At 41.7% G+C, this 15,120-nt stretch overlaps 1 protein-coding gene across 1 annotated transcript in view; it reads right to left on the reverse strand.

Moving 5' to 3' along the window:
- The window catches only part of Ncoa3 (nuclear receptor coactivator 3), a 123,324-nt gene that overhangs the window by 3,560 nt on the left and 104,644 nt on the right, over positions 1 to 15,120 (reverse strand). The window contains exons 15-23 of the mRNA XM_077799731.1: positions 14,754 to 14,948; positions 14,145 to 14,411; positions 13,734 to 13,860; positions 11,806 to 11,977; positions 5,667 to 5,960; positions 3,597 to 3,701; positions 2,029 to 2,287; positions 1,036 to 1,207; positions 328 to 469 (exon numbers count right to left, since the gene is read on the reverse strand). Of these exons, the coding sequence (XP_077655857.1) occupies positions 328 to 469; positions 1,036 to 1,207; positions 2,029 to 2,287; positions 3,597 to 3,701; positions 5,667 to 5,960; positions 11,806 to 11,977; positions 13,734 to 13,860; positions 14,145 to 14,411; positions 14,754 to 14,948 (1,733 nt within the window). The remainder of the gene's footprint in view (positions 1 to 327; positions 470 to 1,035; positions 1,208 to 2,028; positions 2,288 to 3,596; positions 3,702 to 5,666; positions 5,961 to 11,805; positions 11,978 to 13,733; positions 13,861 to 14,144; positions 14,412 to 14,753; positions 14,949 to 15,120) is intronic.

Below are 15,120 nucleotides of genomic sequence, written 5' to 3' on the forward strand. Positions count from 1 at the left end.
AAGGCATTCAAACATTTTTTAATTTGTTTTGTTTTCGTGGATTGAACCCTGGGATGCTCTACCACTGAGCACTGAACTACACCTCCAGCCTTTTTTATTTTTTATTTTGAGACAGGCCTTGATAAGTTGCCAAGGCTGGCCCCAAACTTTCCAATCCTCCTGCCTCGACCTTCTGAGTCACTGGGATTACAGGCGTGGGCCACTTACCTGGTTTCAGTTTCAATATTTTAAGTTATCTACCTAGAACCTTTAGATTACAGTTGAGGCTTTGGTTCTCTACAAAGAACAAGAAAAACTTTGAAAAAAGTAAGAAAGAGATCTTCATACCTGATCAGGACCCATGGGCATGCCAGACATGGGCATGGAATTCATGTTCATCTGTCCCAGGTGACCACTACTGCCATTCATGTGCACCATGCTGTATGCTGCAGGATTCCCCTGGTGCGCAAACTGCTGCTGGGGAAATGAGCTGGAAAGAAAGGATGACATTATCCAGAGTCATTTTAGAACACAGGGCACACACATTATATCATGATTTTGTCATGTATCTCTATACTTAAGCACAAACAGAGAGAACGGCTAACAGCTGGCCTTCCATTTTTCACAGTTGTCTGTCCTCAATACCTTAATAGATATCTACCTGTTATAAAGGATTCTCAAAACAGACAACCTATTTTTTAATATGAATGTAGGCCTTTTGCTCTCTCCATCCAAACAAGGGTGACAAAAATAGAGGTTTATTTCCTGGATTCTTTCTTTTTTTTTTTTTTTTTTTTTTTTTTTGTTACCGGGGATGGAACTCAGGGGCACTTGATCACTAAGCCACACCCCCAGCCCTATTTTGTATTTTATTTGGAGACAGGGTCTCACTGAGTTGCTTAGTGGCTCCCTGGTGCTAAGACTGGCTTTGAACTCGTGATCCTCCTGTCTCAGCCTCCCAAGCAGCTGGGATTACAGGCAGGCGTCACCACACCCAGCTATTTCCTGGATTTCTGGAAGTAGAATATGAGTGACTTTAAAGTCACTATTGTTTACCTGTTCCTGGCCACATTTCCTGATGGCCAGCCCTTCATTTCTGAGGACGGATACAGTGCCGTCTGAGGATGCTGCATCATGGGATTCTGAGAGGGGCCCATTCTTGATGATATCATTGCATTAGGAGGACTGGACACTCGACCAAAAGCTGGATCTGGTTGTTGTCCCATTCCTTAAAAGAAAAAGAAAAAATTACAATGTTCAAATGCTACCTCCTTGGAATCCCATTTTCTATAGTAATTTTATGTTCATTTTTAGAAAAGGTATGGGAGGAGGTGGTAAGTACAGAATATCGAGCCCTACAAGAGGCTGCCTTCCAAGTATTCTTGCTTTGCAACAAGATGACCACAGAGTCATGGGCTCTCTGCAGAAGGCAGACCATCTAGATCACTTGAAAGGTGTTGCTTCAGTATCCTCTCTAAATAAAAGGAACTCCACAAACTCTACTCACATCACTCTGTCCCCCTTTAGAGGTCAGGGAAGCCACTGTCCCCAGAGGGGAGGGCTGCATCCTGAAATGTAAACCCCTCCAAGATACCTGTTCCCCTACCATGTTCCTGGAACCTTGCAAAGGCTGAACTAAAGCAGTAACTACATTATTTCAATTACTAGTAAAGGCAAGTCACTGAGGAAAGGAACTTAAAAGTCCACACAGCACATTCCTCTCACTGACTGGGACAAACTTTCAGAGATGACAGGATTCTATTATACGGGGACATGTGAGAATGGATGGGGGAAGGATTTTGTAGTCTTTCTCCCAAATGAAGAGAGAGGGAGGCGAAAAAAGCAAGACCTGGGAAACACTAGGAGAGAACACATTTGCCTCAGTAAACTGGAAACTGTGGCCAACATTCTTATTCTCTGTTATTTTTAATTAATTTCACTTTTCTTGGGAAGTAACAGCATTTGTTTTTCCTGAGCAAAGCCTCTAGGGAACTTTAGGTGCTTGGTCATGTTATTCTAGGGAAGGCACACTTTCTTTGTCAAAATTACCATAATTTGGTGGATATGGAAATTGCTGTGGTGGAGCTTGGGGCATGGCAGGTCCTGCCAAAACCCCATCCATGCTGGGGGAAGCGGTCACATTTGGGGGTGGGCTGAAGGCCTGGGTCTGCTGCTGCTGCTGCTGCTGCTGCTGTTGCTGCTGCTGTTGCTGCTGCTGCATCATCATCGCCACCCTCTGCTGTCGGAAGTGGTGAGTTAGCAGCTCTCTGCTGCGTTGGGCAACCATCTGGGCATTCAGAAAACCCTGCTGAAAGCCAAGAAAGAATGCAATTACCCATGTGCAGCAGGACATGGATGTTCCATAGACACAGTGCCTCTACAATACAGTAGGTACCAAAGAGAAATATCTGAGACCTTTCTTCATAATTAAAGGGAAGAGAGAATACACAGTTTTTTGTTTGTTTGTTTAAGGCTTTCTCAGCTGGGTACAGTAGTCATGCCTACAGTCCCAGCGCCCAGGAGGCCAAGTCAAGAGGGCTCACTTAAGCTAAGGAATTTGAGGTCTGGGCAACACAGAAAAAAAGACAGTCAGACAGACAGACAGAGAGCAGAACTGAGTGTGTGTTACGGCAGTGGTAGAAATGAAACAAGAAGGGAAGCCCCTGAAGGGGGGTTAAAAAAGGGACAAGTTTAGGGACTGGGGTTGTGGCTCAGCAGTAGAGCACTCGCCTAGCACGTGCAAGGCCCTGGGGTGATCCTCAGCATAAAACTAAATAAATAAAGATATTGTGTCCAACTACAACTAAAAAATAAATATTTTAAAAGGGGGGGGGGCAGGTTTATACTCCAATAAGGAGGGGTCTCAGAAGGTCTCGTTGTTTTCTTTAACCTCCTAAAAGAAGAGGTAGAGGACAAGGAGTAAGTTAAGGTGCTAGACAATCATAACTAAGGTATTGATTTAAGCTCTACCAACTGATAAAAATCATCTCCAAAAGGCCAACTTTTATCATTTATTTGGAAGGCAACCTAGCTCAACTTATACAGGACACTGATTATCAAGAAAATATAAGTATCAGTACTTCCAAGTAGGCAAAAGATGTTGAAAATTAGGCATTTCAATTTTAAAAATATATATGAGTAGTACTTGCAACCACAGTAAAGGACTGTCATACATCTACCTCACATTAAGAGAACACCTTAATGCTGCCTCTACTCCTGCTGGAGGTACAGAGGAATTTTCTCCTCAGCAAGGGAAACAGGGTATCTTCTTACCCAGTGAGTATGTGGTTTCATAATCCAAGAACAGAAACATTCATGGGTTACTTCTAGCTAACTGATAGTTTCTCTCAAAAAAAAACAGCAATTGATCACAAGGGAAATTTGGTTTAAAAAACAAAACAATTCATCAATGGTTTTTAAGGTAATCCACTCTCCTCATTTCTCCCATCACCAACAAGTCAGAAGAGTTAAGAATGAAAAAAGGAAAAACTGAAATGGAACTGTGGAATGGATTCTTCTGCAAGAAAACCAAAATTACTCTCATTGCTTAAGGAACACTGAGAGCCAGCATGAGCTAGCCTGTGCTGGGAAGTGGCTCGTCCTCCCAGGGAGCTCACCTGGGGCTGCATCATGGGCCTGATTGCTGCGGCGGCAGCGGCAGCAGCAGCAGCAGCGGAGTTTTCCATTTTCATTTCAAGCACCTGCCGGCTCTGATTCAAGAACTGAGAAGAGACTGGTGGTTAGCATGCACAAGGAAAGGGTGATGAGCCCCAGGGTTTCAGACCCTCAGCACCACCCAGTGAGGTCACGGGGATAACTGCAAACCCACTGTTCTGGTTAAGTCACATCTGAACTGAGCTCATACTACTTTCACACTGCAAAAAAATTAATGCTAAAAAGTTCTTGCCTGGCCTGTGAATCTTTACCACCCGGCACTGGGAGAGAGAAGCACAAATGTGCAGTTTAAAGAGCACCTCTAACAGGAACTCAGGATTTATATCAGGTTTTCCCAGGGATTACTGAGGCACCTGAGGAAAGAGCTTTAACTTGGTCAGAGTAATACTGAATAAATTCCTCCTCCAGTATCTTATCCTAAGCACCTTCTTTTTTTGGTGGTGGGGTGGGGTTACCAGGGATTGAACTTGAGGGCACTCAACCACTGAGCCACATCCCCAGCTCTTTTTTTGTATTTTACTTAGAGACAGGGTCTCACTGAGTTGCGTAGCGCTTTGCCACTGCTGAGGCTTGCTTTGAATTCACGATCCTCCTATCCGGCCTCAAGAGCTGCTGGGATTACAGGCGTGAGCCACCACACCCAGTCTAAGTACCTTGTAATGGAAAGAAATCATAAAAAGCAAAATGATCAGCCTCAGCAACTTAGTGAGGCTCTAAGAAACTTAGGGAAACCCTGTCTCAAAATAAATGATAATTAGTGTTTAAAAGGTTCTGGGAAGGGACTGGGGTTGTGGCTTAGTGGTAGAGTGTGTGAGGCCTTGGGTTCAATCCTCAGCACCACATAAAAATAAAATGAATAAAATAAAGCTATTAAAGGGAGGTAGGGGTGCTGGGTTTGTGGCTCAGTGGTTAAGTGCCCTGGAGTTCAATACCTGGTTCCCAAAGGGGGAGGGGGCAAAAATGATACCATATGAACTCCTGAACTTAGAAATATTACCTATTTATATGGTTTAGTTCCACCACATTTAATAACTCAGCACTTTAAGACACAAGCTTTATAGAAATAATTATATTTTTAAATGATTAGAGAATCAGGTGCGGTTGCACACATCAATAATCCAAGCAACTCAGGAGGCTGAGGCAGAAGGATTGCAAGAAGGTCATTTCCAGCCTGGGTAACTTAGCAAGATCTACAGCAACTTAGGAAGACTCTGTCTCAAAATTAACAAAAAACAGGAGGAGAGGAGAGATGAAGCTTGGTGGTGGAGTGTTCCTGGGTTCAGTTCCCAGTACTGGGGATGAGGGGACACAACAGAACTCCCATTAGTTGGTGACTGAGGAAACAATGGGAAAACCAAAGTTCTCTCTTGGAATTCTCTAAGAGAGCTCCAGTTTTATAGACATCTAGAAGCATGGGTTCTATTTAAAAAATGATGAAATTAAGAAGGTTTTTGGGTTTTAGTATTATAGGTCTTAAAATGTTTTAAAAAGGATCTATTAGGCTACAAAGACATTAAGAAGCACCGCCCCAACAGCAATCATTTCTGACATTTTTACTCTTTAACCTATACAATGGAAATGCATTCAATTCTAACAGAATCGCTCCTTAACAAGGAGCCATCTGCACAAATATAATCTTACAAAAAAAAAAAAAAAAAAGTGAAACCAAGGTCATTTCCCTAGTTGGTGAAGGTCAGAAAGCCAGGGTAAGAATTCTGAGGACAAGGGCTGGGGATGTGGCTCAAGCGGTAGTGCGCTCGCCTGGCATGCGTGTGGCCCGGGTTCGATCCTCAGCACCACATACCAACAAAGATGTTGTGTCCGCCGAGATCTAAAAAAAATAAATATTAAAAATTCTCTCTCTCTCTTTCTCTCTCTCTCCTCTCTCACTCTCTCTTTAAAAAAAAAAAAAAAAAAAAAAAGAATTCTGAGGACAAAGCCTGAAAACAAATTAAACAAGGTGAGGCCAAAGGAAAGCCACTTGGGGCTGAAGCCAAGCATAGACTGATTACCTGCTGGCCCTGCAGCCTCTGCTGAAGCTGCATTCTAAGTTGCTTGGGAGTGTTTGTCCGGGGTCTCATGATGTTGGCCCTGGGGTGCATTCCTTGGAGAGGGAAACTGCCTTGCTGGTTCATCTGAGTCATCATAGAGTTAAAAGACGGCGATTGTCCCTGAAGATTAAAGCCTCCTTGCATCGGAGGCCCCTGTGCTGGATATGTCTGCCCATACAAAGCTGCCTTCTGATCCATCAGTACTGCTGCTTCTTGGCCTTGGAAGGCATCTTGTTTGGGCTCCAAAGCTTGTCCCTTAAACAGACATATAACAATGAATTACACCTGGGAAAGCCACCAAAATCAAATGCTCTCAAGAAGGTGAAAAATAAAGCCAACATGTTTCAGAATTCTAAAAGCAAAGTCAAGTTTGCTCTTATTGTCTAAAGTTCTATGAGAATACAAACTATACCCCCTCTTGCCGGGACTGTATCCTAGGACCTAACAATTTCACACCAATCCACACTCAAACATTTTTAGTCAAAGAGCCACAATGTTTTAAATACTTAAAAAAAAAAAAATCACTCATCAATGACTCCCCATGTAATTTGTTCAGAAATATTTTTGAAGGTAATGTGGTAATTTTGGTAATGGCAGATGAAAATCAAAAAACACTTATGCCCTTAAAACCTAACCATCACTACTGGGGTTGGCAGAGGCCCATCTGTTCAAGTATTTATTAAATATTTGTTAAGTGCCAGTCAACACTTCTCAATATCCTAAGCACATGAACAAAACGATATCCAGCATGTGATAGGAAAAGTAAAAATCATTCTGAAGGGTCAGCATGCCGAGCAGGGGCAGAAAAGCCCATCAGGCACCACACACACCTTCATCTTTTCAAGGACACAGAAGGCCTAACCTGCAGCCAACAGCCTTGACAAGCCTCAGCTTAAGCACAGCCAGGCCCACTATACCCTACAATGCGGCCCTTGTTCTCCTCCACTCCCTGGCCTTTCTTTGGTGAACTCCTAGCACTCCTCCGGGGTCCTGTCCCTGTGTCCTCTGCTCTTCATACACTTCTTACCTAGGTGCTCTCAGCCACTGAAGAAAACCATCAAATTTTTGTTTCCAGCCCAACACCTCCAAACATTTAATAATACTTACCCAACACCTCCAAATAGTTATGCAAATATATACTTAACATCTTTACACAGATGCTTCAGGCATCTCAAATCTAACATGCAGAAAATAGAAGTCATGCTGCCCACAACTAGCCCTTTCCCTAAAGCAACATAGTTTCCTTAAACCTTCCCTCCATCACAATGCATCGTGTGACCATGCACCACCCTGGAACTCCAAACCACCAACCTGGATTCCTCAGTCCTCCTCTCCACACAGTCTACCAAATCCTGTCCACTTTTCCTTGACAGCATGTTATATGTCCTTCCTCCTCTACATCCCCCCCCTATTTTTTTAAATACTTTTTAGTTGACAATGGACCTTTATTTTATTTATGTATATGTGGTGCTGAGAATCGAACCCAGCGCCTCACACATGCTAGGCAAGCGCTCTGCCCCTGAGCCCCAGCCCCAGCCCTTCCTCTACATTCCTTTGTGCAGACCTTTTCCAATACTTTTTAGAAGCGTTGCAGTACCCGACAACGGTGCTTCTACTCTGTCCCATTAGACCGGCTCCCTTCTCTGGAAAGACACCAGATGTCTCTTAATTAAGTAAATCACACTTGAAATCAACACCTTTGTCCTGCTAACTCTACTAAAATGGCACTGAAGAATTTGAGAGGTCACATTTAGCCACAAAATAAGGAAACAACGTAACCAAATATTTCAACAGGTTTTTGGACCTAACGTGCCTAAAGAGGAAAAACAGTGAGCATGAGAAGCCCAGGAACAAACGGAGACTCTACCAGGCATTAGAGAGGATGAGACAGTTCAAACAGGCAGCTGCTTAGGAGCCTGGTATAGATGAGGGGATCAGCTCCTCCCTGCCTATCCCTACACTCCTCAAGTGGTTCTTTCTTCTACCCGCCACGCAGCCCCCCCCCCACCCCACCCAGGGCTGGGTTCAGGGACACAAGCACAACAAAGGGCAGGGGGAAGCAGAGGCTGAAAACAGGAACTTAGTTCTATTTTCCTATTTGTACTTTGTAATAAATTTTATATACTATAAGATCATCCACTGGCCTCCTAGTCCAGCTACCAAATGCAATGGACAATAAAAGATTTCCAATTAAAAAGAAAGTGTAAAGGTGGTGGGTGGGGGGATCCCCAACACAACAAACAACAACAAACAAAAAACATACACAGTAAAACCTGAACTAAACTTACATTGCAATAATACATCTATCTTCACATTTAGTGTAACTAATTAATTCTATATTTTTCCACAGATGGATTAGCCTGTTTGGTCACAAACAACTGCCCAAAACAACACTATTACTCAAAACTCCACCAGAAGTCAGAGCATGCAATACCGGGTATATATGCTCTTTCTAAAATCCACACATTCCTGAATTCCAAAGCATATTTGACCCCAAGATTCTCAGTTAAGGGGCTATGAGTACGTAATCACTGTGACATCAGGAATTCAAAAGACACAGATTGAAGTTAATAAAGAAATAGCTGCAAAAATATGTTACTAAGAAAGATGACAAAATAAAGAAGTAAGTTTGTACAACTTCAGAAGAGGGCAAGTAAACTGTGTACATATACTTATATACATATAATTATATTTTTAAGTTACAAATGTAGATTCTTTTAATTAATTTTTATTTTTAGGAAAATAAACAAGGAAAGCAGGTCTCATCACCACCCTGCTTACAAGGCTTTCCTGGCTTTGCCATGCAGCAGAGCGTTCCCAGACCCCTTCCTGGCTTTATGGAACCTGGCACCTCCTGCCTCTCCATCATCATCACTTCCTCTCTGATCCTACTTTCAGTCCCTTTCTGAAACCCCAAGTTCTTGACTGCCAAAGGACTTCTGAACTTGCTGTTCCTCTTCTGGATGCTCTTCCTGTAGCACTTTGCACAACTGGTTCCTTCTTATCGATCAGGTGTCAATTTGAATGTCACTGCCCAAAAAGAGCTACTCTGAATTTGAAAACAAACTAAATAACAAAATTAAAATCAGCCCTCACCAAAGAGGGAACTAAAGCAAACTGCAACATTTCCTGCCCACCATTCTGAGTATCACACCACATATCCCTAGTTTGGAAAAAGATCAGAATTCAGTTTCTAATGAACGCACATTGCCTTTGCACCATCAAAAGTCAAAAAAAAATTGAGAGCTCCCCCACTGTGAGTCAGGTAAAGAGTATTGCATAAAGAACTCTTGTAAATCAACAAGTTAAAAACCTAGCCAAAAACTATGAAAACACATACACAATGGCCAATAAACAGAAAAGATATTTCATCTTGCAAAACGAAGAATTACAATTTAAAACAATCCTTTTTTATCTTATCAGACTGGCAAAGATTTAAGAAAATAATCATAGTTTAGGGGTATAGCTCAGTGGTAGAGCACTTGCCTAGCATGTAAGAGGCCTGGGGTTTGATTGCCTACACTATAAAATATAATAAAAAAAATCATAGTAATCATGCTCAGTATTTGTTTAGTCACTTGCTCATACTGTGTTCCTTCACCTATCAGAGCCACACCAGCAGAGTACTGATGAAGAACTCCTATCACACTGTTAGAGGAAAGGAGCTAGTATCGTCTGCTATAAAGCAACCTGAAAATAAGGAGCAAAACCTTTAAAATATGTAGTCTCTTACCCACTAATCCTTTCTTAGACTGTAACTAAGGAAGTAGAATCAGTGAATGAGAACTGGGTAATTCACAGAATTATTTATGATATAGAATACTAAGAACAATTTAATATTTCACTGACAGAAGACTGATTAAATAGTGTTCAAAATGTTTAAATTTGGCCATTAAAATTAAAGATGTATATGTTAAAAATATGACTGACAATGATGCTTTTCATAAAGCAAAACTGATTACAAAAGCATTTTGAAGTCTCTCATTTTAAAAAAAATGTACACTCATGAATATTTTCATGTATACCTTTTTAAAATCTGAAAGCACTATAAGCCAGCAAGTTACTAATGATTCTCCCTGTGCCACTATTAGCTTTTCTCAACATACTTTTTGCAATTATCAAAATTTTACTTACCAATCACTAATTTCAACATCAGGACAAAGAAAGCAATTTCCAATTTAAATTACCATTTTAAATGACAGTTCCAGCTTTTTGCAGGGGCAGGGGTGCTAGTAATTGAACCCAGGGGCACTTAACCACTGAGCCATACATCCACAACCCTTTTTTCATATTTTATTTAGAGAAAGGGTCTCACTGAGTTGCTTAGGGCCTCACCAAGTTGCTGAGGCTATCTTTGCACTCATAATCCTTCTGCCTCGGCCTCCCAAGCCACTGCAATTACAGGTATGCATCACCATGCCTGGCTCAAGCTTCTTGATCTCTGGGTATCACTCATATACCCCTAGTCGAAGTTTGACATGCTCTTCAGTGTCAGAATCAGATGTCATTGATATCCCTGGAAGCGTAATGTTACAACTGCTCAGTGTTTTCCATTCACCTTTTTAAAAGTTCTGTAAGCCAGGCATGGTGACCATACCTGCAATCCCAGTTACTGGAAAAGCTGAGGAGGATCTTGAGCTCAAGGCCAGCCTCAGTAACTTAGTAAGACCTTGTCTCAAAATATAAAAAGGTGGGCTGGGGATATAGCTCAGTTGGTAGAGTGCTTTCCTTGCATGCACAAGGCTCTGGGTTCAATCCCCTGCACCACAATAATATATATATATATATATAAATAGGGTGGGACCGGGGCTGGGGCTTAGCGGTACAGCGGTCGCCTAGCATGTGAGAGTACTTGGTTCGAGCCCCAACACCACATAAAGATAGATAGATAGAGGGGCTGGGGAAATGGCTCAAGCGGTAGCGCGCTCGCCTGGCATGCCTGCGGCCCAGGTTCGATCCTCAGCACCACACACAAACAAAGATGTTGTGTCCACCGAGAACTAAAAAAAATAAATATTAAAAATTTTTTAAAAAAGAAAGATAGATAGATAGATAGATAGGGCTGGGAATCTAGTTCAGTGATAAAGCACCTCTAGGTTAGATCATCAGTACAAAAATTTTAAAAAATTAAAAAAATAAAAGTTTCTGACAGTGTTTCCAACATTATCGTTCAATTCCTTATGTACAAATCTGTCTCCCTGACAAAAGAATGAGAATGCCCTGAGGTCTCCTGCTTATTCTTAAATGCACAGATACCTTTTAAAATAAAAATAGTCACTACAAAATTTGCTTGTTTCAAAAACAGATTTGTGAATGGCATATTTTCATACGGTCAGGTATGTAAAAAGGAATAGGAGAGGATGATGTTGGAAGACTCATGGTTTACCACTGCAAATGTATTCTGTACAACCAACATAAAGACAGCTTGCTTCTCAGCGTACTCACTGGTTAGCTAAGTTGAGAAGAAAAGTGGGTGTAAAAATGAGACCTTTTGGCTGGGCATGAAGGCACACGCCTGCAATCCTGGCAAGTCGGGAGGCCAAGGCAGAATGATCGCAAGTTCCCTGCCAGCCTCAGCAATTTGGCAAGGCCTTAAGCAACTTAGCAAAACCCTGTCACAAAATAAAAAGTGCTGGAGATGTGACTCAGTGGTTAACTGCCCCTAGGTTCAATCAATGGTGAAAGAGAGAGAGCGAGAGACAGCAAGAGACTGACTACAAGTAGCATCTAAAAAACCATATAGTAGGGTTTTTCTTTTAAGTTGTTGATGGACCTTTATTTTATTTATATGTGGTGCTAAGAATCAAACCCAGTGCCTCACACATACTAGGCAAGTGCTCTGCCACTGAGCCACAACCCCAGCCCTATATAGTAGTTTTATTGGATCATTTCTATAGTTGTCTAAAATGTAAATTTTTTTTAAAAAGCAGGTTGTTAGAAATAACAATACAATCATAAAGTACATATTCTAAATTTAATGCTGCTATCCACACATATAGTAATGTAACAAAAGTAGTAAGAAAGACACAAGCATTCCTGTGCTTGGCTTCATGTGTGTGCACCACACGCACTCTCCTATTTCCTTATTAATGCAACTTACCTGATTTACAAGTTCAGGGATACCCAAAGCTCTGTCAATTTCCTCCAGGCCTGTGGCATCTGTATTACTCAGGAGTGTGTGTAGCTGGTCCAACAATGCTCTCTCATCACTCTGGCCTTCTGGGTTAGAAGGTGGCCCAAGGAGATCATCCAGGGAATTCCTGAGAAGAGGTCTAGAAAAAGACTTGCAATCAATTTTAATGTTGTTGGGCGGGAGGTGTAGCACAGTAGTAGAGCACTTGTTCAGTATGTTTTCAGTCCTGGGTTTGATCCCCAGAACACAAACCATATTAAAGGTGTTATTTCTATTTTTAAAAATAATGACAGTGGGGGCTGGGGATGTGGCTCAAGCGGTAGGGCGCTCGCCTGGCATGCGTGCGGCCCGGGTTTGATCCTCAGCACCACATACCAACAAAGATGTTGTGTCCGCCAAAAACTAAAAAATAAATATTAAAAAATTCTCTCTCTCTCTCTCTCTCCTCTCTCACTCTCCTCTCTCACTCTCTCTTAATAAAAAAATAAAAAAAAATAATGACAGTGGGGCCAGGTATGGTGGCGCACACCTGTAATCCCAGAGGCTTGGAAGGCTGAGGCAGCCTCAGCAAAAAGCAAGGCACTAAGCAACTCAGTGAGACCCTGTCTCTAAATAAAATACAAAATAGGGCTGGGGATGTGGCTCAGTGGTTGAGAGTCTCTGAGTTCAATCCCCAGTACCAATAATAATAATAATACTAAGAACAACAACAACAACAGTAGGGCTGGGGATATAACTCAGTAGGTAGAGTGCTTGCCTCGCATGTACAAGGCCCTGGGTTCAATCCCCAGCACCACAAAAAAAAAATAAAATAAAAATAATTATACTAACCATGCATAATATTTCAATATATTTTAACATATAATAACTCCCATATACTACAAGTACAAATAAACCAAGCAATAGAGAACAGCAAATGGCCTCAATTTATATTTAAGGCCCACCACATATATCTTTGTGTGTGTGTGTGTGTGTGTGTGTGTGTGCATGCGCTCATGTGTGTGGTACTGGGGACTGAACCCAGGGCCTTGTGCGTACAAGGCAACTGAGCTATATCCCTAGCCCCCACCACATATATCTTATACCCACAATCCCACCACCCAAGTGAAACTGCAAAACCCTAGGTATTTGGGAGATAGGAGAAATGGGGTGAGAGGGGTTGGAGAGAATGGAGAGGGAGCAGTTTTCAAGTTAAGAGTGGAGGTGGTAGTCATCAGTAATGATACTTGAAAATTAGGGGAATCAAAACAAAAAAATGAAAAGAAAACTGAGGAAATCAATAAACAACAAAGGAAAAGATCAAAATATTGATCTATATAACTATGGTGTAGAGAACTGCCAAGATAACTTCGTTATACTTGCCCACAAGGCTTGGTCAGAAGTATGACACAAGCCCACACCCCCACAGTGAGGTGTGTGACTATTATCCAGCACGTGGAGGGCATGAAGTCAGGCATTAAGTAAGCCACATCTTTCTTTTACAAAACTATAGAAGAGCACAGTAGTTCAGTTTGCCATTATCCCTGAAATGTTTTAGAAAAATCATTAGCCATTGCTTAAAAATCAATTTTCAGAAAAACTTGAGGCTTACTCTCTGAACACTATGTAAAAACAGATTTATCTTGTCAAACTGTGGCTAATTTATCCCCCTCCTCATGAGATTATCATTATGAAAGACAATCACCTCACAGAGAGGCTCTCAGAAGTCTGACTGCTGAGAAGTCCTGACAGCAGGACAGGGCACTTCCGGCTCTGCTTGCTACTTCAAATGGATGGCAACCAACCACCTTACTTAAGAGAATTTTTCACCTTCTCTCTCAGAATTGTTCCAATGTTGACTCTTTTCTAGATAATCCAATGTGGATCTTCTTCAGAGTCACAAAATAAAGGCTCACCTATTTTGAGGCACATGGGGCCCTTGTTCCATGGACATCATGCCATCTGGCCAGGAACCTGGTTGATTAGCTGGTGCTGCTTGGCCATAGGGACTGACCCCCATTCCCATGGGAATCTCACCAGGCCCTGGGGGAACAAAACGAAAGTACAAATTTTCCAATAAGCCAGTAGTAAAATCACCCTAAAACACCTTTTTTATTTTTTTTTTTTAAAGATAGAGTGAGAGAGGAGAGAGAGAGAGAGAATTTTTTAATATTTATTTTTTAGTTTTTCGGCGGACACAACATTTTTGTTTGTATGTGGTGCTGAGGATCGAACCCGGGCCGCACGCATGCCAGGCGAGCGCGCTACCGCTTGAGCCACAACCCCAGCCCCGACCTTTTTTATTTTTAAATGAAGGAGACACTTACTTATTTGAAGCATCTGCTGCTGCTGCTGCTGCTGCTGCTGCTGCTGCTGCTGCTGCAACATTGGCCTTGCACCTGGTATACTATTAGACCGAAGAGGCAAAGTGGGCACAGAGCCCCCCATTGCAGGTCTGGGTAAAGAAGCACTGTAATCTCCTGGTCTTCCCATGGAGTTAGAACTCATAGGTTCCACTCTACTGGCCTTTGAGTTTGGTAAGCCCCACTCTGGAGAAGGAGTCTGGTTCAGTGTCACATTTCTGTTTGGTCCACCTGAAACAGGTAGAAAATTATTAGGATTTTTCCACAGCATAACACAATCCTCCTTATATCACACTGCTATAGCTATTTAGATACAACACTGGCTTTGACATCGTAAGAACAGGACTAAGTAACTATGAAGACATTACATGCTAGAAAAATGTCAGACCAAAAGATTCTTCAAGAGTTTATATAAACAAGACATAAAATAAACAAAGGATACTCATGAAAGTAACATGTTAATATTATAAAACTTGTTAATCAATCCCAATTATCTACATGACTTTAAGTATTTTAAATTTGCTTTTCCCATAAGAAATTTTTAGTCCTAAATACTAATTATGAATAACCTACCCATATTTGAGCCATAATTTTCCTGACTATCCATCATCCTTGGATTCCCACCCAGCACAGGCTGCTTTGCTAGCATGGGGAAAGCACTGATATTCTTTACTGGAGGACTTGAGCCAACAGAAACAGGGCTATCTAGAGATGCTGCACGGTTATACGGAGGACGAGCAGACTGCACAGACTGTGGGCTTCTCAAACCTACTGGGAACACATAAGCACAACACGTAAATATCCCTTGCTAATTTAATACATAAATAATCAAGTATAACATATAAACATACCCATCCCCACAAACACAAAAGTCTTTCTCACAAAAGCAAACACTATCTTCCTTTAGAAGATAAACACTATATTTAAAAAAAAAAAAAAA

The sequence above is a fragment of the Urocitellus parryii genome, chromosome 6 (genome assembly GCF_045843805.1).
Source record: "Urocitellus parryii isolate mUroPar1 chromosome 6, mUroPar1.hap1, whole genome shotgun sequence".
In the NCBI taxonomy this organism is placed as follows: Eukaryota; Metazoa; Chordata; class Mammalia; order Rodentia; family Sciuridae; genus Urocitellus; species Urocitellus parryii.